At 39.0% G+C, this 26,030-nt stretch overlaps 1 protein-coding gene across 2 annotated transcripts in view; it reads right to left on the minus strand.

Moving 5' to 3' along the window:
- Window positions 1-11,244, minus strand: part of LOC131677012 (tektin-3-like) — a 42,115-nt gene extending 30,871 nt beyond the window's left edge. Inside the window, exons 1-2 of one of the 2 annotated variants that reach the window (XM_058956506.1) lie at window positions 4,734-4,833; window positions 4,589-4,670 (exon numbers count right to left, since the gene is read on the minus strand). In XM_058956506.1, coding sequence (XP_058812489.1) covers window positions 4,589-4,606 — 18 coding nt within the window. In that variant the 5' untranslated portion in view covers window positions 4,607-4,670; window positions 4,734-4,833. Of the gene's footprint in view, window positions 1-4,588; window positions 4,671-4,733; window positions 4,834-10,974 lie in introns of those variants that run through there. The other variant, XM_058956497.1, reaches the window with a different exon arrangement.
- Window positions 11,245-26,030: the final 14,786 nt, after the last annotated feature.

Genomic DNA, 26,030 nt, shown 5'->3' on the forward strand with positions numbered 1-26,030 from the left:
GGAGCAGTTGTGAGTAATGAAATCCAGAGCAATACACATACCCACACACACTAGGACAGAATAGCGAAGGGAAATTAGTATTCGTGGACACTACGGTAACCAGTGCCCTCTGAGCTTGAGCTTGTGCGATCACCCCTGCCTAAAGTTGTACAGGTTAGCTAAAGTTGTACAGGGAATAAGTAGATAACTAGGCTAGGGAGTAGCGAAACGTCTTTCAATGCGCAATTCCTGGTAATCCTAAGGTGTTATTTATCAATACAGGCGCCGTCCAGGCCCGAACCTAGATCACGGAAGGATAGGGCAGGAATGGTTAGTCCGATACTTGATTTTGCTAGAGGCCGTATGTACTACTGCGCACACCACAAGTATCACGGGAGGAGAATATTTGTTAGTAAGTATAGAAGTTAGATTTTACTTCTTCTTTGCCGAGAGGTGACTTCACTGTCTGGACTAGATATCGATCCATCAACTCATGGACCGGGGATCAACGGCTTTTACTTCCCTTCCGAAGGAGGACGTGACCACAGATTTTTTCACCTCAGTAAAATCTCAACGACCTCGGCTGGAATTGAACCCAGGTCAACTGGAATGAGTGGCGGTCGCGCTCACCACTCAACCACCGGTGCCGTCACTACTGTAACCAGTGCACTCTGATTTAATTAATAGTCGATTGATTCGCTTCAGACTTAGGGGACTCAAGAGGAGATCAGGAAGAAGACAATAGTGGATTCAATCCGAAGTTTTAATTGCATCATGCATGATACATTGAACTAGAGTACAGATCGCGATCGGCTTAAGAGGTTGGAGCTAGCCCGCGGATGTTGTTGTAGCGAGTGATGTGACTTGATATACGGAAATACTAAGTTGTTGCTTGATTTGCAAGTTTTAAAGATACTCTTATTTTATGGTCCTTCTACCCAATTCTTAAACGATATTAGACTACGTCACAGTTTTAGCAATACTCCCACGGCCGGCTGTTTGAAGTTCAAATTGCTGTAGTTTAGGGAAAAGTAAATCCCCTCGATGGCCGGCTATCCAGAGCCTAAACACAAGAAAAACATGACTAAATATCTTTTTGCTCTGAGTATTCGTATGCCCGGATACGAACCATCCCACCGTTCAAACACATATTGATTTCTTGTTCACATAGCCTGCCTGTGGCGAGTCCTAGACCTATACCTGTCCTTCAATTCAACAACGTAATACCTATGGAAGCGTCGCTGAGTCGGTGGCCTTCCTTAAGTCGGTATTACATCAACATCTCGTACCCTATCCTAAGTATCGGTGAAGATGGTTGTGGCCCGCAATGACGATTATCCGGGTATTGGTTTACTGAACTCAAACGAGATAAAGTTCATTCCCGATCATTTATCTCACAAGCAAGATGAGTTAAACTATATCTATAGCCAACATGACAATCGTGCTTCGCCGTGAAACGCAAGAAGTACTGATTTTGCTTAACCGCAGGTGCTTTCTTCTATATTATATATTCAGTCTAGCTAGAGTATAAACTCAAACAAAAGGGGGAATTCGGTCAAAGTGAGCACGATAGTGAAACGTACGGTCGTTGTTAATACTAGTGATCAATTTTTCAGATATTTTTAGATAAAAAACACTTCTTGGTAAACTGTAACTGTAACGTGTGGGATGCCTTGTAATGTATTTGATTTCATTATTTCAGACATAACAGAAGGCATGGTAGTGACAATAGCAACCATCGAATGCTGCGGGTTTTGATGGTATTCCGTCTGTGCTAAAGCACTGTGCAATCGCTCTTTGTAATCCTCTGGCTAGGCTATTCAATCTCTCCGTTCTGCAAAGTGAGTTTCCTACATGCTGGAAGTTTTACCACTTGTTTCCAGTTTGAGATCTTTCAGCACCAGAATCACTTCAAAAGTTCTCACCTGAGGAGGTCGCCAACGGTAAACCTTCAGTATAAAAACCAGATAAAATTAACCCATTATTGCCCAACCTACTATATATAGTAGGTGCTAAGAATAACTCCTATTACTCAATTAATAACGCAGAACTGGCATTATCAACGAGTTAATATTGTTCATATACTCTTGCAGAATATGTTTAGAGAAGTTAGAGTGGTTAAACCGGTGTTTATGTTTTGTTTTTAATTGATTTTCCCTTAAGGGGTTACACATTTTTGTTAGGATGAAAAAAATCGAATTTTTGTAAATTAGATATTCTGAAACTACATACGCTGAGGAAAATTTTCTCAAATTTTCATTAACATCGGAATACTACAGCTTGAGTTACAGCTATTCATAGACCGCTACCCATTGACCACTCGTAGGCGGTACGTGGTACGTGACACGCTAGACCGTTGACTCGTTGCACCGACAGTAAAACTCGATTATCTCGGAGTTGTATTTTGTTGAAAAGTTCATCCGCGGCGATCACGATATCTCAGGAACCGATTAACCGATCAATCTTAAATTTTCACTGGTTGTTCCTTATTATATCAGCTACTTTGAGTACAAAAAGAATTTCACTGGAATGACCACATCATTTTTCTTCCATCGGAAAACACAATTTGTGTTGCGCGTGAAAAATAAGTTGGGCAAAAATGGGTTTAATAATTCGTAAGCAGCAAAATGCAAGTTTAAAAATCGGAAAATTCACGATTAAAAGTAGGTATCTCTTATATCGAAGAACCACAGTCCAATTTTTACACTTGAAGTTTACATCCGAATTTTACATTATAATATATTGAAAGCGGCTTTTATAAAACATATTTTGTGCAGGCAATTATTATTTTAGAGCGTTCAATTAGGCTTCATCATCAAAATTGCAGTTTCGAGATCCATTAAGCTTAATACTTAATTATACTGCTCGGTTGTACGCTCGTTGCTGGAATCTAATGCAATTACATGGTGCCCTTACCATGCTAGCTGGATTGCCAGGATTGAAGGTGTTCGCTCTGAGGTTTCTGCCGTGGCGTCACACAATAAACTTGCCGCCATAAGAGGACCACTTCCGTCTGCTAAGCGGCGAACCACGGGAAGTAAGACGGATCACTTCACAAGTATTTTTCGTTGCAAAACTACTTACGGACGACATTGACTGCTCTGCTCTGCTAATACAACTGAATGTGTACGCTCCTGAGAGACTCCTTCGTCGTCGTATTTTCCTGCTTCTGGAACCACAAAATACACAATATGATCAGGATGGCCCGCTTCAGTTCGATTACTTGCTGTTCAAATTATTTAATGAACGGCTTGTTGACTTTTTTCGTGTTGTTCATGACAATTAGTTTTAGGTTTTTATTCATGAAAATAATCTACATACGTCAGATGAATGTATAAGTTGAATGAATAAATAAACAAATATGACACAGACCAATGTTGTTGCACAGTAAATCTGGAACCCATTTGAAACCCACAAACCGAATAAATTGAGAGACAGATTTATAGGATCTAATTCCTTTCCAGGTATAGTTAGGATCATTTGCAAATTTATGTACGCGTATCTATGTAAAGCAAGTAGAAATTATAGCTTCTCTAGCCAATCCGCTACTGACCTCTCCAAGCAAAATGCAAACTCGTTTCTCCTCCTTCCACTGGCATCTGATAAGAGTCTACAATATTAAAAAAGTTCACCTCAAAACAAGTCCCTGATCGATAATTTTAAATTGCAAAACTTCGATCGCACACGTACCCAGTATTTATGAATGAAATGTCCGATTTTATTTCGCTACGGTTTGCTCCCGAGCTGCGGAGGCACGGAATTGAAAATAAAAAGTTTTTCGCTTGACTTTTCCCATTTTCGAAACAGGCGTCGAAAAAAGTTGACCCCATTTTCGGTTCGTTCAGCTGTCGCAAACCTCTGGAGGACACGGACTGGCAAGGTGAGAGGGAAAGGGACGGGTCTCCCAGGTGATTGGCGCTATTTATTTATTTGCTCGTTAAGCTGGAACTGCTGATGAAGTGGTGAATTTGATCGCGAGAGACGAAATTCCGCCGCATTCACAATTTGTGGGAGTACCCAATCACCCCGCAGAGAATCATGCACAGAAGCAAGTATATTTTTTTACGAACAGGAGCGCTAGTTAGAATGGCAGTTGATGGTGTGGAATCAAAAAATAATCGAATTCCGAGGGGTGCCCATACTAATGCATATAACTCGTTGAGTCTCCTGGCGAATTGTGGAATTTGTAAATTTTTCTTTATCGCAACATCACAGATTGATTTCTGTAGCCCTCTTCTAATGAAACGCTTCTTGATTGATTACGTGAGGGTCGAATTACTCATATTCTGATCTATGCGTAACATTTTAAACGTTTTAACGGTTACATCAAATGAGATGCTTCAAGTGCGCCCCTTGTTCCGCGAAAAACATGCGGTGGCGCGTTTCATGGAGCAAGTTGAAAAATGGGAAATTGATAAAACAATCATGCCCTTAATACCTTGGATGGCTCGTAGCATGTTATTTTGTCAAACTTTTACTCTATATTCCCTCACACGTCTATCAATGTATTCACACTTCAAAGTAGGACTAGAGCTTTGGTTGAGTGTCGTCCTACGTGCGAGTGAACAATTGATATCCGGTATTCGTACATTAATTGTGGAATATTTACTTGCACTTCGTAAGCCATGAGTCAATGAGCCACTTGCTTGAGGCTGTTTAGCTGCAATTTTCTTTCCCAGAAAGGCCTCGGTCTAGAAACAGTATACCGTTAGTCCAAATGTTACATAATACAGCTTTTCACATTGCTGACTCACAAAGTATCCACACACAGCGTGCACTTTTTTCACGCCATTGTTCACTGATTCTAGAAAAAAACTACTCCTTAATCCAGCAACGTTCAAACCTCGAATGAAGCCAGACTTTGCTCGCCTTCCGGTGATTCGGTTTGTGCTGGGTTAGTTTCATTGTATTGGATGCGGAACCAAATTATGTTGCTGTTGTATGCCTAGCTTTATGGTTTCACGTTTATGCTAAACAGCAGATACAGTTGTTCGATTACACAATTACTGGTAGGCGGTTGGGAGTGAGTTGGGGTGGCCTTCCTATTCGCTGTACTATGATGGAATGTTTGCTCGATACCGAATCATTGAATTTTTGTGAATTCGCTTTCCAAAGATATTAAGGTCAGTTATTTTTGCTAGCTATTCTGCAGAGTATCTATTCTTGATGCAGTTGGTACTTTTCAATCATATAATGTTACAGAAGAGGCAGTTGGGATATGCCAGGGAAGGGACATCATCGGAGTGACAGACAGGGACATGACGTAAGACAAATTCCCAAAATCAAGGATTATGTATTGATTAGTAGATATTTATTTCCTAATTCTCTTACCTTGAGCTTTTCTTCTAAATTTTACCAAAATCAGATGAAGTTTTCTATTTTTTTTACATGTTCGTGTAATATCTGATGTCGAATATTTCTATATATTTCAATGCAAGCACGAAAAGAAACCATAGCAACAAAAAGTTCGTATATGGAAGCTGCTAAAGCTTCTCGTTTTAAGTAATTTTCAGAATAGTGCTTTGTACACTAGCGGTCTGAACAGCTTCCAAATTCCGTTAGATCTTAAAAGGATTATATATGTTTAAATGCAGTAAAAAATAAAAAAACAGTTTGTAATTTTGTAGTTAATAATTAGCAAAGCCATAAAAACTTCCGCAAAACGCGTTATTAGAAAGAGGTTTGCCGTGACTACGATTTCTGTCTAACAATACAACTGAAGGCTTAAAAACAAAAGGAAATCTATAGCACAGGAATTTGTGGTGTCCTTGAACGATTCATTGTAAATAATTTTGATTATGTTTGCGAACGGGAACGACTTTTCCAACAAGCCACTTTCACTTGGAATTTTTTTTAAAAAATTCCTAACAATTTTTTATTTGAATTACTGTGTTTGTTCATAATTTGATGATGCAACGGATTATATTAGCTATATCGAATAATAGAACTAAGAGCCCTCCACATGAAGTAACTGAGTTTATGGACTACTCTAGGGAACCAAATAAGCATTGCGTTAGAGGTTGCGATGCAAATGCTTATCACACGATATGGGAAAGTACTGATACTAAAGAAAGGGGTATGTGCCTTATAGAATATATATTAACCAACATAAGCAATAGTGGCAACAAACCTACTTTTATAAACACGATATGTAAGTGCTGGATCACTCGTTTTCGAGCGCTCGGTCGAATCACAAGTGTTTTGTTTCCAGTCCGTGCAGTGTATAGCGACAAAGAATAGTGCTAATTCGCGTTCAAGGTGATCTTGCACATTCTCCGCCTCGTCGAGGTTTCCGTTTTTCCCTTCTTTTGTGTTCCCATATCTGCGTACTGCCATCCGGCCGGTAACCAATGAAGTAAACCATCTGGATAGCGTTATACACACAAGTTAAGTACTTATGCTTTTTATTTACGTTTACCCTTCTTGGCTCTCATACTAACGTGCACTGGGCAATAGCCCCGTGCAACAATGACTTCCCCTGACGGTGGTTAATCTCAAGGTTAAATGGATGTCGAAACAAAATCGACTCCCCGGCTCAAAATATATCCAAGCTCGGCCACCGAACCCTTCTTGATCTTCTTTCGGACCAAAGGCAAAAGGTGTTTGAATCTATTGCAGATTTCTCGAGTTCCGACAGACCGGTATTCTACCGTGACTGAAATATCGAAAATTCGCCCTGGTAAGCTTCGGGTGGTGGTAAGCAGTTTAAATCAGGCAAATGATATTGCTGGCGACGGGCCCTTTACAAAGGAGTACAGAGTGTATATTACAGCTAACAGGGTTGAAGTCCGCGTGGTAGTCTCCGATTTGAGTCTGAGCTGCGAGGACCTGCTGAAACATGGGACTGGTTGTTTCAAAGACCCTATGCTTAATCCAGTGACGATACTGGAGTGCAAATGCTTGCATTCAGCATCAGTCGCAGCTGACGGGAAGAAAGCATACGTCAACTCAGACTCTTATCGGGTGACTTTCGCCGGTTCAGCTCTACCTAACTACCTCCTCTTTGACAAGGTTCGTCTACCAGCTCGCCTCTTAGTGCCGCGGGTCATGAACTGTACTAATTGCAAACAATTGGGACACACAGCCTCCTTTGTAGCAATAAGACCCGTTGTGAGAAATGCTGTGGGAATCATACGGATGATTCCTGAGAAAGGGATGTTGAAAAGTGTCTCTACTGTGGGGGAAACCAGCATGATCTCCCGACATGTCTTGCGTACAATCCAAGCGATCTTTTGCAGAAATGCTAAAGATAGCTACGCCATCGGACCTCAACAGCTATACTGGCCTGTCTGTTGATGAAGGAGACTGTTATCAACACCAGGAGGGAATATTTTCTGTTGTGCCTAGAAGCATTAGAAAAAGGAGGAACATTTCCTTTCCCAAGCTTCGTTGTAAAGTCCAGAAGGTGTCTCCTCAAGGTCCCCCAAAAATAACTTCTCGAGGACGTACGTACTGGTGCAAAACCGACGACCCGGTCTCAAAAATCTAAGCTCAGAAAAGGAGTTCTCAGCACTTTCAGGAACATCAAAAACCCTAAGTGGTCCCATATCCCCACCAGAGAAAGAAACCAGCGCTGGATTAATAAATTTCTCGGATATTGTGGACCGTATTCTTACAGCATTACATATTTCTGACCACCTTAAAAAGCATCTTGATAAACTTTCTTCCCCCGCTAAAATATTCTTAATGCAGTTCACTGCTAAATGGCCCCTCATTTCAGCGATTGTATCCTTCGATGGCTAATTTATTGAACGAGGTCATGGATTTTATCACTGTTTTACAGTGCAATTGCAGAAGCATTACCCGAAAATCGATTCTTTTAAAATCTCTGGTACATCCAAACAGTTTACTACAAATGATGGTAATGCCGTTTATCGAAACATTGATCAAAACGCATTACATGACAAACAGAATTTTTTTTTTAGTGTATATCGAAACGTAATTTCTGGTATATTTTTTGAAAACCGATATTGTTTTCTAAACTCGTGGGCTCCTCCCGAAACTTTTTTCTACCCACGTGCTTGCTACCCAGCTAAAACGCATACATACAATAAGAACTCACCATGGTAGAACAAAATCCTACAAAAACTCAGAAAAGCTACTAGGAAACTTTACAACTTTGCTGAACGGACTGGACGGTGGGAAAAGGTGTTTTGTGGTATAACGTACATCGTGGCCCAGTGAAATTGACAGCAAGTTCTTTACTTACATCTAGCTAGAATAAAAATGTACGTTAGTATAAGTAGAATGTGCGATACTTCACCGAGATGTAAAGTATGAGGATCAGATAAAATGTAAATGTAAATTTTTTTTGTAGACTATGTTGAGTTTAACTGTAGAACTACTGTCAACTACTCTAACTGTCGTCACCAAAATTATTGCACTACATAGAAATCGTGGTCAAAAATTAATTCGTTTTCCAAATTAAGGAAAATAATCAATTAAAATGGCACTCATAAACTTTTACACAATAGTAGCTGTAACTTCTCTCCCTGCTTTCGTCTACTTTCGTTACATTTTCGATTTTTTTTTAAAGTAAAATCTGATTTTTTAGTTTCGGCTTTGTAATTGTCCAGTATTTTTGGATTTTATGAATTTTCGGGGAAAATTGCCGTATTGCAGTCTTCGGATAGAAAATTTATCTTGGTGACCATACAACTCTATAACTGATTTTGCATAATGACATCAAGCCAAAACACCGTTGAACCATTTATTTGAAAGATGTAGTCGACGTTTTTGAAAGCACCCATTGGTGTAAGCTTTCCACCCTGGTTTATAATCCCAGTTGAGATATAAATCTGATTTCGTCTGTTGCAACTGCAGATTGCTTGCCGGACAATAAAAAGCACATGTTTGTTTGCATTTTTCGGCGATATTAAATTGTAAACATCAGGCACTCTCGAAACTGTGACCATTACTGCTCTGAGTGGTTTCTAAGTTTGCGGTGGGATAATTTTGAATTTTTGCGATGTGTGAGCTGAACTTTATAAAGTTGGCTTGGCTAATTTTCTGGTTATGTTAGTTTATAGAAAAAAAATTCTCCAAATTCACCAAACTATACAAAAAATTCACAAAATTTACACAATATCAACATTACACGCTAAACTGTATTTCAACAAAGTTTGGTTACTATGCATCGATTGGTGAAAGACTTGTGGTCAAATTTGTTCATGGATAGCATTATGAGTGAGAAACCCAAAAAGTCTGATGATAGTATGAACCAACAAAAGTCTAAATAGACAATCATGAATTGTTCCCGTGTTTATCCGCATTTATTGTATCAAAACCTGTTTTAATCCACCTAATGGCGCAACTGTGCCTTTCTCGTTTGCTCAAACCACGATTCCATGGCTGATTATGTTCAATATAATAGTGAAAATCTCGACAAACATATGATTACGGCCTAAAAGCCAACTGTCAAAATCCACTTTGAATGGAAATTCCGAACAATCCGTTACACGCCAATCACATATGTTGGTAGTAAATGAAAGAGGAAAGTTTTCTCTTTTTTAAACTGTTGTGAACTGTGTTCGACTAGGAACGGTTTGTCTGGAATTTCCATTCAAAGTGGATTTTGACAGTTGGCTTTTAGGCCGTAATCATATGTTTGTCGAGAAATGTAAATTACATATTCAGTACGATTTGAACATACATACAATGGATCGACAGCCACGAACTTGAGATGCTATGTTTTGACGCTGAAACACCTGAAACCAGCGGCCGATTTAGCTGGAGGGTCCAAGGGGTCCGTATAATATTTAATTAGCTCAATAAGCATTAGTTCATTGCTGTCTTTCGGAAGACTTATTTTATCATGCGGGGGTATATGTGTGAAGGGGATGAATAACCCACTGTCTATCTTGGTATGCCTACTAGGTGAAGGTGATTGGGATGAGAGACACGATATCACAGTAAAGTGAATATAAATTACGAAAATCATGACTAAGATCCTGAAATAATGAACATAAATCCCGCTAGTCTGACAGAAACTTGGTGATGAGAAATCACAAAACTCGCGAATAAGCTCCTGAAATCATAAACAACGTACTGTCGGCTGTGTATTCCCAAATTATGAGCAAGAATCACAACAAAAACTAAACATGCCCAGGGAACAGCGGCAGTAACCCATCCAAACATTCGAAACCGAACGCCATGTATATATCCGGGGCGAAGGTTTATTATTCATAATTTCAGAAACTTGGTCACGGTTTTAATAAATTGTGCAGCTCACGGAAACTTGTTTTTTTTCATGAATTTACGAACGGACTTTTCCATGCAGACCCCTTCATAGATAACTATTAAAAGTGGAAGGCGAACCTAACACTAATTCAAGGTAATCCAGGAAAATTTCTATTTGGAAGCATCCTAGATTGATTGGGAGTTGTGCCCAAAGTTTTGTTATTTCAGAAAAATCATCAAACCCATGCTCAACGAACTAATTTCATTATTATCATCATCGCAACGATAACAAGTAGAGCAATGCGTGTAAGAATTGGGCGATTTTTTTTTCAAATTTACTATATCTACTGCAATAAATTTAATTTTCTCCGTAAATTCTTGCAGGTATATTTGGCTCATTTTGATGAAATACAGAAATTTATTCATTAACACCTGTGCAGCGCCCTACTATGACAAATTCATTAAATGCGATGAAGCACAATCGGCTCTCGCCCAAATACGATTTTTTGGGCCGATTGCAAAAGTAAATAATTATCACTATTTACTACTTTTTATGGAATAATGAATTACGGATGAGGGATTAGCTTCGATGGGTTTGGACCGGCAAACTTTTCGAAAACTGTAATGTAATTCGATCCGTCAGGATATTGTTATTGCGTTTGCAGTATTTGTTTCCTGTTTCAAAGTAAAAACTTTCACTTTTTGACAATCTTTTTTCTGTGCAATTTTTCAAATGAATACTTATGCTTGGGTTTATCATAAATAAATTTAAAAAAAAATCGCAGGGTACAACACATAAACACTGCAACATCTTACCAACGGCACGCTTGATTTTCGACTGGAGTGCATGAAAGTATCTCTGTGCAGCTCCTGAGAGGATAGAAATGTGTCATAATCCGAGGCTCCTTCCCAACACAGCATCTGTTCGTCACTTTGATGCTCTAACAAATTTCTTCTGAATTCTCAAATCCACTGCTCAAACGGGATGGAACATAAACTATAGCGTCGGAGTCTAAGCTGCAATCGGTATCGAAATGATGTTCCATCTAACACGGCTTTCAATTGCTAACTAAACGGGGCTTATCGGTTAGGCAGATGTTAGGATATGCCCGTATTTGCACTACACCACTGCTGGCCATAGTTACCGAAGCGTGGGAGAATGGTTTACAGTTTTAGTTCTAACGGGAAGCTTTTGTGTGATGCCACAGAATTACGAGCTTTGTTTGTTGGTTGACGGTTAGCAGGTTGAATGTAGTTGTGTAGGAAACATTGCAGGTCATATCACATAGGACGCAATTTTGAAGCATTTTTTTGTAATTTTTTTTTTAAAGATATATGAGCTGTTTCTAACACAAACAGTGTGTTGATTAATTTATGAAGAGATTTTCATTAGCACATTTTTTGTTTAACTTGTTGATTTATAAATTAATAGCATCCAAAAAGGTTAAGTGAATTTTTAAACAGGCACGATTTAAATTTGCTTGTGAAACAAGCGCAAAGTATTAATCCAATTATAGATAGCATTACACAGTTATTTATATGATGTGATATATAAAACCGAATAAATATGAAAAAATCACAATCTGTGTTGGAATTTGAGCCATGCTTTTGTTGCGCATATCTGTATCGATATAAATGAATTCAAACTAATGGGCTTCTGCAAACAAATCAACGTTATTTTCATTATAAACATCCAAATTATTATTTATTTCTACTTCCCTCTAAACAAAGTGTGCTACATTGCCGCTGTTATTTCATCTACCATATAAAAACCCTGCACTGAGATATGCAACCACAGAGTAACTCAACATTAGCTTTTAGAGAGCGGTATTGCACACCAAATATTTGCTATTTCGTTACAAGCAACATCCCCGCCATCAGCAAAGTCCACCGGCCATCAGATACAATGGAATATACAAAAGCTCGATGCATCGGAGATCATGTGCCGGAAATAATAGCACTCCAGCATTGGTTCTAGAATCCCTTCATATTCTAGTGAGCAGTGCCTGATCCACTTGCACAACGCACAGAAATGTCAGGTTCGAATCATGTACGGTTTTCAACTAATTCCTTTACTGTTAAGTTCGTCAATATCTAACAGCGAACCATAGAAAAGCTTCTCATTGAATCTACGCACTAGAAAACTTTGGTTCTAATTTTACGCTAGTCGTACACTCGGGATAACCGAGCACGTTTTTTACTCTATCGCTACCTTACACCCACCGAGGCAAAGCAATACCGCTATGCCAACGATATTCCATTATGTTTGTAATATTCCAAAAATATCGATAAAACAAATTGCTGCCAAGTAAAAAAAAAGTAGACCACCACCAGCCTCGGAGCCCCGGAGTGAACTACGATAATGGAAGTAAGCAAAAAAAAAAAAATGAAAAATAGAGCGAATTCCGAAACTATATGTGCAATGGATGGCATTGAATGAACTTTTAAAGCAAGGGTGGTTCTAGTTTTACTGTCTGCAGACTTATAGTTGGTGTTTGTCCCACTAGTATGATGTAGCATTTTGTTGTATCAAAAGCTGATGGATTATGAGAAATATTAAGATAGTAAACGTAAGTCAACATGTCTGTTACGCTTTTATTTACGACGTTTCGCGTCGGATATCAAAGCTAGCAGCAGACCAGAGTGCGAGGTAGACACAGTTTGAAACTATTGGGATTTTCGATTGATTGACACCGGTGTAGTGTAGTGCACTGGTTTTGCACTTTCTAGCAGAAGTGTCAATGGAACATACCCAGTTTTCTGCACTTCTGCTAGAAAGTGCAAAAATGGTGCAGTTCCAGTGCACTCCACAACACCGGTGTCGTACCAATCGAAAATTGTATATGTTTCAATGCGGTCGCGTGGTGGTTTACCATAGTTGTTGTGCTCATTACCTTCCGCCGGTCGTGGCAACTTTTTATAAGACGAGCGGTTGCGGTTTCGGATCTTTACAACTAAGTTGGACGGAACCGATTAAAATCAAAATTAAGGATACAAGGCGCGACCAACGTGCGTCTTAAAATGCAACAAGCAAAAATCGTCGCCATCCAATAATACCGCTTTCAGAACTATACACTAATTACGAACAAATTAAGAAGTACACCAGAACATTCTTACCCCTTATTGTATATGGGCTTTAATTTACTAGAATTCTTCTGCTTTACATCCCTACATCAGGTATCAATCCGGCGTAGCACAAACATGATGTTTCTAAGATTGTGCCAACCAATATGCTGCTGTTGTTGTTTATTTGCGCCTTAACCTTTTAGTGTTTTAGTTACATGTGATTGCTAAGTTTAATGTTTCACTTAATTCTAGAATTATAAAATTGTTTTTTTTTTGGTTGGGATTTAGGGTGGTTCTAGGGGTGTTAGCATGAATAGCATTCTTTGTTCGTTGGCAACTGGCTACCTCCCCAGCATCAGGAGAGGTGTGGCGGAGAGCCTGTGGTGAGTCCATGGGTGGTTTCTTTAACATCAGGGTGGTAATGTCGAGTGCCAGAGATTGGTAGGTTGGGTGAACAACACTGGTTGAGGTTTCCTTGGTGGGTTGTTGTGTCGTTGCATGTGATTGGGCCACTGGTGACCATTCTATCTTTGGGGGAGTGTGGCGGAGAGCCCGCACTAGATTCTTCTGAAGGTTTCCCGGTGAGGTCTGCCAGTGGTTGATGAAGTTGTTATTGAGAGTTTAGGTAAACTGTTGGCGGCTAGCACTTCTTTGGTTATGGTCCTCCTGGTTCTGCGGCCCTAGGCTGCCAGGTGGTCGGAGTGTACGTTACCCCTTATGTCACAGTGCCCGGGGATCCAGCAGAGCGTGGTGAATGGATCGATGTTGCTTTCAATGGCTGGGGCGAACGAGTGCCGGGATTGGCTTCAAGCGCACGGAACCAAGCGGGAGTTGGTGAAGAGAAGATTCTGATGGGAGGCGACCGAAAAGGCCTGTTCCTGTGCTGCTGACTCCGATTCCAACCTTGTTATTCCTTTTGGATCCGTCTTTGTAGATGCGAGTGTGGTTGGGGAAAAGCCTCTGATCGAGTTGGTTGTATGCGGATCGTACGATTTCAGAGGCTTCTCCACCATGGATGGTTTGGGATAGTGTTGTGTTAATTTGGGGGATTTGGCGTTCCATAGGCGTGGCCAAAGTCGGTGGAGGTGTGCGAGGGAGGTAGTTAGGATCTGGTGAATTCCTGATATATTGCATCGGTTGTTTCATTGGTTACAGACTCGTCATATCCAGATGTTCTGTCTAAGATGGATGTTGCTCATCGGAGGGATACCAGGGCGATCGTCCAGTGGAAGGGCAATAGGTCAGCTTCAACGCATGCGCTTTCTGCAGTTGTGCTGGGTAGTAATTTGGAGTTAGTTTGGTTACTCATCTTGTACATGGTCATTGCCAAGATGTCGTGGATTGAGTGCGGGAGGTCGTATTTCTCTCGGATGTCCTGGAGTTCAAGACACTAGTGAAGAATATTTTCATGTTTTCCAGATCAGGTGCATATGAAAGGTTGAGTGTTGAAAATAGTATGGGCTTGAGAGATCTTGGTGTGCTCGATCCGAACCTCGGATAGGACCCTTTTTTCTCTATAGTCTTCGCGGTCGTCCCATTTTTCGAGGAGTCTTCTTTTCTTATGAGGGTGCGTGTCCCTGTGAGGTCTGCGAGTGGTTGATGAAGTTGTTTTTGAGGGTTTGAAGTTGTTTTTGAGGGTTTGATGATGTCGGCGAATGTCGCTGACTTTGATTCAATCCCAACCTCGTTAATCTTTTTGGATTGTCCATGTAGATGCGAATGTGGTTAGTGAAACGCCTCTGATCGATTTTCTTGAATGCGGATCGTGCGATTTCAGGGGCAACCACGGATGGTTGGGGATAGCGTTTTGTATTTTTGGGGGGATTTCGCGTTCCCTTATGCGTGGCCAAATTTGGTACAGGTGTGAGAGTGGTGGTATTTAGGATCTGGTGAATTCTTGTGTATTGCTTCGACTGTTTCATTGGTTGGAATTTTTGGCTTCAGTAGTACGGGTTTGGTGTGTTTCTGATTTGGATCGAACGGTCGGTTGCTAGGTGGTGGGAGTTGCAGAAGTTTGAATACGTTTTTTCTGGATTTAAATTCGGAAACCCACCGTTGTAGCCCATCGGGAAACGGCGCTTACTGATGTGTGCAATTTAATTCTTTTTCAGCCTCTGGTCTTTCCGGTGACAACCAGACTCCAGGTGATAGGCAGCCGAAAATTGATTGTTTCCTGATTAGGAAGAGGGTGACGGCGAGGACTGATCCCTTGTTCTAAGCACGAAACTTTAAATTGGCCGCATCTGATCTAAAATTCGCAGTGCCTCTGAGCGTTGGCCTCGACAAGCGGAACAGGTAAGAAAAGCATCACGCCGCAATTGTTCAGAACTCGTATTCGTTGCTTTAATTGCTGATTACTCTTCGGTATAGCACCCAGCCAAGCTGTACCCCAACCAGTGTCCAGAAATATATTCAATATCTATTCTATGTATTCTATATTCTATGTATATTTTATATATTACATATTATTTATCAAAAAGCCAAAAAATAGAGCCGATATCCAATGTTTTCTTCATAAAAGTATCCACAATTTAAAAAGCCTAGGATTAGCATCTTCAGGTGTTAATATATATTTCCAAATTTTGGAAGAAAATCTTCCGTCGTGAACTGAAATATCATTGATTTTATCTAACTACTTTAAATTTTAGGAAATTTGTAGAGAAAACGGTTTGTAACCTCTTCTGGTTTATTTTCATCTTTAAAAGGCTGATTCTTCAAACCGAAAACTTTGATTCGTTGAAACTACGACGCCCTCACAGGATCCAACTTGAAAAATATGCACTAGAAACTTGTACAGATATTCTGATCACTTGCCGTAACTGGCACAATGCAATACTCGTTCTGGTAGCATCGTAAACCTTGCAACTAGTCGAGAAAATCATTTTGCGCATAAATCAGACGTATTATCTGCAAAGCATTGAGTATGGGTGTGGTTTAAACCACAAAGTTATTCTATTGACTACTACTGCCGAAAGATAAATAGCGAAAGTCTCAACACTTGGAACCCCAGCCCAACGTAAAACATTGGATAGTGATTGCAAATACCAAGCAACGTATGGAGCCTGGGGGGGGGCAGGGCGCACCCCTTATTATTTTTGCCCTTATCCTGTCAAACAGGGCTCAGACAGGGTTGACTTGCTTTCCCTAGCTATTCGTGGGAACAAAACAGAAAACACCCGGAACACTGTAAACATGAGTTTGGCGGAGATTGCGGCGATGGAGGTGGAAGAGAAGGAGGATCGCGCGGAAAGTAAATTTGGGGAGCTGTTGAATAGTGGCTTGTTGGAGGATATTGTGTCCTGCACTTCGTCCAATCTCAAATCTCCAGCTAGAGGTAGTAGTGGCTAAGGAGGACACAGACCAGTCCGGCTGAGCAACTTGTGTGTCGAAGGGCTTCGAGAATAAAACAAGAGGAACACAGGGAACTCGTCGCTTAAGCGGAGCGGCGAAGAAACGCTATGGATGGCTGTTTTGGTGGACGGTGGACGATTGGAGATGTCAGTTGGTTTGGAACCATGTTGCAGTTCAGTTAAGTGTTTTTCAATTGGGAACGATTTGTTAATGAACAAATGCCGATTCGTGGTTGGACAATTCTTGTCTGGTGTCGGTTTGACGATTTGCTAATCACAAAGGAGTCTCACGCTTCTCTGGCTAACCATAAAAGACCGAAAAGATGCATGATCTGTCGAAAGAGCTATGCTCTCCTCCACTGCTAATTATCAAGGAGGGCGAAGCAGGTTAGGTAGCGGGTTCATCTGAGGTTTGTCACTGTGGTGCCAACCTGGGCCAATCACGGAGAGTGAGCGCGCTCTTTAGGGAGGTTCTACAAAAGAACCTTGCTCATCTCCCTTACTAATCGCCAAGAACCACTGCCACAGCAGCCAGTTATAACTCGGGAAGAACTACGCCGTTGTCGGACAAGTATAAATGTCTTCCTGCCCCGTACCAATCGATCAAGAACAGCATAGTTTAGTTTGTGGAGTAAATAAAGTCGGTAAATTTAATATCTAATTTGTTCACTTTTTTGTTTGCTGTGTTACGAAATCCGAAAATTCTTGGCAAAAACAGTTAGTCTTGTCTCGTGTAGAGTCTAAGGAACAGGTGGAAAGTAAATCATAAGTAACGGCAAAATCGGTGCATATCACGTATATGGCACCCCTATCCCATTTGTATTGAACTGACATGAAAATTATGGGCCCCACTGACAGTTCAAATTGTTCTGCTCGTTTTGCTCGATCTTCACTTGTCAGCCATGGTACGGCATGACTCAATCTTTAGTTTTTTGCTAAAAAACGAAAATATAGGACCGCTAATTGATGAAAAGTGTTGTTTTGGACATGTCGGTGAATAACAAAAACTTCATACCATGATGCATCAATAAATCAAACGAACTCGACTTTCACAAAGTTGTGTCGAATGAAATCGATTCTGTCCATTGTGGATCGACCTTAATGTGACGTTTTAGATGTTGGCTTTGAAATCATGGCGGCGTAGCATATACCTGGTGCATATAGGGCGTTGTTTGTAAATATCCATTGTTACTTGTGAGGCATTTGCTTATTTTTGTGACGCTTGTGACTAATAAAACAGCACGTAATTTGCAATGGTGGGCATATATTAATCATACATATTCTCCACACATATTTACCATACATATTTACCATACACACTGTTACTACACACACTTAATTCAGTTCGGCAATTTCCGTACAGCTGAACACTCATTACAATTTTTCAACTGATAGATCAGCAAAGTGACAAAACTTTTTAGTGCTCGGCTTTGAAAAACTCGGTAAAAGTTGCGAAAAAAGCTGGAATTCGGTAAAACAAAATTACATATTTACCAAGTCGAATGATATTGTCAACATATTGTATCATTACTCGAAACAATATTTTTGGGATTTTATGACGATGCGTCGCATTTCAGATAATCATTACCATGACATGGCCGCTCGGAGTGCCTGTATCATGGCTCTTCGTTTTCAGCAGACGATAAAAATCTGATGATGATTGCTGTGGTCCACCACATACTGCTCGATTGACAGCAAGGAAAAGGGACCGCCAACTATAGCTGTAAACTGCTATTGGGAACAAACATGAGCAGCGCCCACGGTTGGTGGAGAATTTGAACGGAGAATTTCATTATAGCGTAGATGAACCCTTATTCATCTCATTAGTAGGGATGTCACTGTTTCGTTGATAACTCGGCTAACTATCACTGGATAGCGCTTAAATAGGTTTCAAAAATCTGTCCTGGAAAATGTTAAACATTTCGCTTAACAAGCTAATGCGTTGAACAGAGATAGCAGCCACTGCTCTAACTAATGTGTTCAAATGGGTGGGATCAATAAAGATGCTAAGGTGAATTAGAGCACAGTTACCCTATGTAGCAGCTGGTTTACCCGTCGATCCCTTGAAGTTATCAAGTGAAGTTGACGGTGAATGTGGTAATAATGCTAAATAGTATAAAAAATTTGATATTGTATTTTGGGTATAAAGGTGGCCAAGCAGAATAAGCACAACAAACTATGCTATGTTCACATGTAATCATGAAATGGGCCAATCAATTATTTTTTTCAATCGTAGATTTATTTGACGGCATATTGGCAAAATGACATAAAAATTGCGGGAATCACTATTATCATGCACAGAGTTTATTTGGTGGTATATCTTTTTACGATATTTCGATAAAAGATTGTTCCGAGTACTGGATAATAGTTTTTTAATGATATTATGGGAAATATTAATTCCAATGAATTCGGTGAGGTTGTATTTGATGCATACTGTGCTTATTCGCGGTGCATAGTGCATCTTCATTGCGTTACATTATGCCCTGTTGTTGTGATGAATGTTAACCCACACCAGGGATACCAAATGTTTTGTAGACATGTCTATAAAGACTATTTAAAATGTCTGTAAAAGTCTGTATATGGCTATTAAGCCCCAGTTACATCAGAACCTCGTCATAAAAACAGATCGATAATAGAATTCAATTTGCAATACTGCAATTAATCATTCGCTGAGAATATTGTGTGAAGTATTGATCGGCTTTTTGATACACATAATTCATTTATTATATTTCATTTCAATGGAAAAATAGTCTATTACTATTTTAAACGTCTGTTGATGTCTGGATCCGTTAGCATGTCTGTAAGAGATTGTCAAAAGACTGTAAAATACAGACATGTTTGGAAATTTGGCATCGCTGTCCCACACTTTGGCAATTGGTTCCTAATCTATTTCAAAGAGGAGTTTGTCGAATTTTGAGAAATGGAATATTATGGGGGAAAGGAGAAGGGGGTTGCTTCTCTAATTTTCCGGCCATAACATCACATCATTTGGTCGGTGTTAAGTCAGACCGGACTAAGTCATAAAACCTAAAAAATGAGATAATGATAGCACTGGACTCAACTTTTGCCGGATTTGAAAAATGTTACAATAAACAAGAATTAGCGCAAAACTAAATTTCAAATTATAACGCAAAGAATGCTGCGATTCAAACTTTAAACTCGTTTTTCTCGAGATCAATATATTGTCACTTAGTCCGGTCTGACTTAACACCGACCATTTGATATTCGTAGTATATATAACAAACATAAAGATGTGAAACAACTAAAATCCTGGCAGTCCAACTTTTATTGGATTGTCAGCTCTAAAGAGCTCATGAAGGGGCCGTTCATAAATGCTGTCGCGTATTGACAGTTGGGGAAGAGTGTGACGCAACATGAATTACCGAGGAGGAAGAAAGAATACAAAATAAAAAAATTAAATGATTAAAACTTAACCCAGAAAAGCCACAAAGCTATCGGAAAATGAGTTAATTTGTGACTCTCCTTGCAATCAACCATAGGTGTGCGGAATATTTTACCTTCATGGAACACCTTATGACAACCACTTATTTTCTTCAGGCTGCTGATTTACATCCGAGATCATCAGGATTTCCTTTAATGATTTATTTCACCCCCATAGCTTCTGGCATATGCAGAGCGATTAAAGAACCGAGCGAGATGTCATACAGCATTGACATCAGTTTATTCTATGAACCATAGCGCAAGTTGCAGTAGGTATACAACCATGTAGTAATAACAAGCAAAAAAAAAAATCCGTGAAAGTGGAAATTGTATAAACAACATCGGCACATTGCGGAGCTATAGAGGGGCATAGAGTGCAGCATAACGGGCTTCTTGTGGGTGCAGTGGATGCCGTTAGTTTTGCCGTGGCATGGATTGCTGGAGAGTTGCGGCATTTACACCGAGCAGCACATTCGTCGTCGCTGCTGTTGGCTTATCCCTGCTGATGCTCTTTTGTTGTGCAAAGCTTTTTTTTCTTCGCTCTAACGATTTCCTTCCCGAGAGCTTCGAAGTTTGGGCCAACGTGGTGAAGCGATGGAATGTATCATTGCAACAATTTCCGCCAAGTACTTTGGAAGCGTCGTTTGGTGGCAGATTCACACAGACACGCATATGCCGCAAAAAGGATTAAGTAGAATTAAACGCCGGGGATTATTGGAGCGAAAAGTAACGGATTACTTCAGTATGTATGCATAGCCATAGTAGAATTCGGGCTAGGACGGGGAAACCACTCGGATGAAAGAAGCTTGCGTTGGAGAGGGCTTGTCGTTGTTGAACTTTTTTTTCAATTACTGTCGAATAGTACTCCAAAGTGCATGTTTCTGAGAAATATTCAAATAGTGCGATGAAAATACTGCACTTTCATTGATTTGACATCTTTACCCAATATTAGTTAGAATTGCGAATAATTTTATTCGGCAATATTCTGTACATTTTCAAGGCTTTATTTATTTGTATTTGTATTTGAATTTATATTTGGATACGTGTCTTCTCTATATATTTATTCGGATTTTTGACGTAGGACTACGTCTTTGTTTTCGGTATGGGGGTGCACTCTGCAAATTCTACAAAAATGGTATGTAACGAAAAGTGGTCCAATTTTAAACGCATATAAGTCAGCCATCTCACGATAAATTTTCAAATTTTTTGCGCAAATCGCCCCGAAATACTTCTAAGAATAGATTCCAATAGATAAACCCAAAGATTTTTGATATCATAGCATTAAAAAATTAAATAATATACAACCTTGTCAAAATATCGCGCATTAACACACAGAAGATAGCGCTTCCCAAGCCCTGTACGACGGATTGGTATACCTAGCGCGCTACGCTTCTATGAATGACGTCATCATCGACTATTTAAAGAACGGACTTGGCCAGACACGCTCAGTTCCCTGTTGAACGGCTGGCGATGCAGATCACTGCGCTGTGTTTTTTACAGCCAGTGTAGCTGAGCTAGAAGTCCGTTACACTGGCTGTTGTTGTTGTAATGTTGCCAGTAAATTTTTGGTTTAACTAGCACATGTATTTGCGCTTGAAATTAAGTAATGTAGTGGTAGTAATAAGCTTCCCATTTTGGTTTAAACGCAAGGACAGTTTTTAAAACAGGATTTGATTAATTAGTTTAGCTCATCTAAGCAATTTTATCAATTCTGTAATTTAAAGGGAATTTTACGGAACTTGGTGAATTTGGCCTCACTTGCAACTGGTATAATCAACCTGCACAAAGTGTTGCATAACGCAGGGCTGTTTTTTGGAACAAAATCATTCAGCCCCTCGCTATGCAAAATCACGATATTATGACAGATGGGCTAAGCGCGGCCATTCCTTTCAATCGGGAAAGGCCGCGTGGAATTTTGGTGAAACGCGCTAATAGTGACGTGGTGGTACTAGTTGTCTCTTTCGCTCTACCCATCATCATTCATAAGTGAATGAGATATAACAATCACCTTATGTTTCTTGTTAGACATGTTTTGTACATATCTGGTAAAAATACTTCGTCATAAACACATTTTTTCAAACATGATTCTTGATTTCTAAACATGTCCAAAAATGAGACATGTTTATAGCGAGTGGGTAAAATGAACATGTGGCGGTGGTAAAATGAACAGCTTCTGGTGACCTGCAAAATGTCCTGTATGTATGCAATGCGCAGCGTTGGATAGCATTTTCCGATCAATGTTAATATTATAACAAATCATGAGCTTTGCATACACACAGGGCATTTTGCAGGCAAAAAAAATGGTCACGGAAGAATTGGATTTTCATGACGTAATATTAACCATTTTACAATCCTGTGGCATCGAAACACATCTACAAACTTGGGGTTATCCATGGGTGTTTGAACTTTTAGGATCTGTTTGAGAGCAACTAGAAAGCTTGTTCTATACATGAGATGTGATTATATTGCCTAAAATTTAATTTTTCTTCACCGGTCCGGGTGTTTTTTTCCCACACACTAAGAAAATAAATATTTATATTAAGTAGTATAGTCCTACGTCTACAGTTCGTGCAACCCCATAGGGCTGCCCCTTGTAGTTTTTGACGTAGGACTACGTCTTTGTTTTCGATATGGGGGTGCACTCTGTAAATTCTACAAAAATGGTATGTAACGAAAAGTGGTCCAATTTTAAACGCATATAATTCAGCCATCTCACGATAAATTTTCAAATTTTTTGCACAAATCGCCCCGAAATACTTCTAAGCATAGATTCCAATAGATAAACCCAAAGATTTTTGATATCATAGCATTAAAAAATTGAATAATATACAACCTTGTCAAAATATCGCGCATTAATACACAGAAGATAGCGCTTCCCAAGCCCTGTACGACAGATTGGTATACCTAGCGCGCAACGCTTCTATGAATGACGTCATCATCGACTATTTAAAGAACGGACTTGGCCAGCCACGCTCAGTGCCCTGTTGAACGGCTAGCGATCGCATGCGCTGTGTTTTTTTACAGCCAGTGTAGCTGAGCTAGAAGTCCGTTACACTGGCTGTGGAGGGACGCTACCCTGTCATCCAACAGGCGACCGCTCCAACTGGTTCCTAAATGCCGCTGTAATGTTGCCAGTAAATTTTTGGTTTAACTAGCACATGTATTTGCGCTTGAAATTAAGTAATGTAGTGGTAGTAATAAGCTTCCCATTTTGGTTTAAACGCGAGGACAGTTTTTAAAACAGGATTTGATTAATTAGTTTAGCTCATCTAAGCAATTTTATCAATTCTGTAATTTAAAAGGAATTTCACGGAGCTTGATGAATTTGGCCCCACTTGCAACTGGTATAATCAACCTGCACAAAGTGTTGCATAACGCAGGGCTGTTTTTTGGAACAAAATGTGTTATCAATCAGCCCTTCGCTATGCAAAATAACGATATTATGACAGATGGGCTAAGCGCGGCCGTTCCTTTCAATCGGGAAAGGCCGCGTGAAATTTTGGTGAAATGCGCTAATAGTGTCGTGGTGGTACTAGTTGTCTCTTTCGCTCTACGCATCATCATCAGCGTTGACTTAATTTGCATTGTACGCTTGGGTCCAATGTTTGGTAGGTATGTATGCGAATGTGTTGGTAGGTAGGGGAACTGGCGGTAAAATGAACACGTTAAGCAAAGTCATTATTTTCTAACTAATAAGTGAATGAGATATTACAATCACCTTATGTTTCTTGTTAGACATGTTTTGTACATATCTGGTAAAAATACTTCGTCATAAACACATTTTTTCAAACATGATTCTTGATTTCTAAACATGTCTAAAAATGAGACATGTTTATAGCGAGTGGGTAGCATGTGGCGGTGGTAAAATGAACAGCTTCTGGTGACCTGTAAAATGTCCTGTATGTATGCAATGCGCAGCGTTGGAAAGCATTTTCCGATCAATTCTAATATCCCAACAAATCATGAGCTTTGCATACATACAGGGCATTTTGCAGGCAAAAAAAATTGTCACGGAAGAATTGAATTTTCATGACGTAATATTAATCATTTTACAATCCTGTGGCATCGAAACACATCTACAAACTTGGGGTTATCCATGGGTGTTTGAACTTTTAGGATCTGTTTGAGAGCAACTAGAAAGCTTGTTCTACATGAGATGTGATTATATTGTCTAAAATTTGATTTTTCTTCACCGGTCCGGGTGTTTTTTTTTCCCACACACTAAGTACTAAGAAAACAAATATTTTACATTAAGTAGTATAGTCCTACGTCTACAGTTCGTGCAACCCCATAGGGCTGCCCCTTGTAGTTTTTGGATAGATTTTGTGTTCAAATACAAAATGTAAATAGAAATACAAAATTCAAAATACAAAACGCAAAATGCAAAATATAATATTCAAAATTCAAAGCATGAAATACAAAATAGAAAATGAAAAATACGAAATGCAAAGGACGAAGTACAAAATACAAAATACAAAACAAAAAACACAAAACACAAACACAAAAAACAAAAAACAAAACACAAAACACAAAACACAAAACACAAAATACAAAACACAAAACACAAAACACAAAACGCAAAACACAAAACACAAAACACAAAACACAAAACACAAAACACAAAACACAAAACACAAAACACAAAACACAAAACACAAAACACAAAACACAAAACACAAAACACAAAACACAAAACACAAAACACAAAACACAAAACACAAAACACAAAACACAAAACACAAAACACAAAACACAAAACACAAAACACAAAACACAAAACACAAAACACAAAACACAAAACACAAAACACAAAACACAAAACACAAAACACAAAACACAAAACACAAAACACAAAACACAAAACACAAAACACAAAACACAAAACACAAAACACAAAACACAAAACACAAAACACAAAACACAAAACACAAAACACAAAACACAAAACACAAAACACAAAACACAAAACACAAAACACAAAACACAAAACACAAAACACAAAACACAAAACACAAAACACAAAACACAAAACACAAAACACAAAACACAAAACACAAAACACAAAACACAAAACACAAAACACAAAACACAAAACACAAAACACAAAACACAAAACACAAAACACAAAACACAAAACACAAAACACAAAACACAAAACACAAAACACAAAACACAAAACACAAAACACAAAACACAAAACACAAAACACAAAACACAAAACACAAAACACAAAACACAAAACACAAAACACAAAACACAAAACACAAAACACAAAACACAAAACACAAAACACAAAACACAAAACACAAAACACAAAACACAAAACACAAAACACAAAACACAAAACACAAAACACAAAACACAAAACACAAAACACAAAACACAAAACACAAAACACAAAACACAAAACACAAAACACAAAACACAAAACACAAAACACAAAACACAAAACACAAAACACAAAACACAAAACACAAAACACAAAACACAAAACACAAAACACAAAACACAAAACACAAAACACAAAACACAAAACACAAAACACAAAACACAAAACACAAAACACAAAACACAAAACACAAAACACAAAACACAAAACACAAAACACAAAACACAAAACACAAAACACAAAACACAAAACACAAAACACAAAACACAAAACACAAAACACAAAACACAAAACACAAAACACAAAACACAAAACACAAAACACAAAACACAAAACACAAAACACAAAACACAAAACACAAAACACAAAACACAAAACACAAAACACAAAACACAAAACACAAAACACAAAACACAAAACACAAAACACAAAACACAAAACACAAAACACAAAACACAAAACACAAAACACAAAACACAAAACACAAAACACAAAACACAAAACACAAAACACAAAACACAAAACACAAAACACAAAACACAAAACACAAAACACAAAACACAAAACACAAAACACAAAACACAAAACACAAAACACAAAACACAAAACACAAAACACAAAACACA

This window comes from Topomyia yanbarensis, chromosome 1, assembly GCF_030247195.1.
Source record: "Topomyia yanbarensis strain Yona2022 chromosome 1, ASM3024719v1, whole genome shotgun sequence".
Lineage (NCBI taxonomy): Eukaryota > Metazoa > Arthropoda > Insecta > Diptera > Culicidae > Topomyia > Topomyia yanbarensis.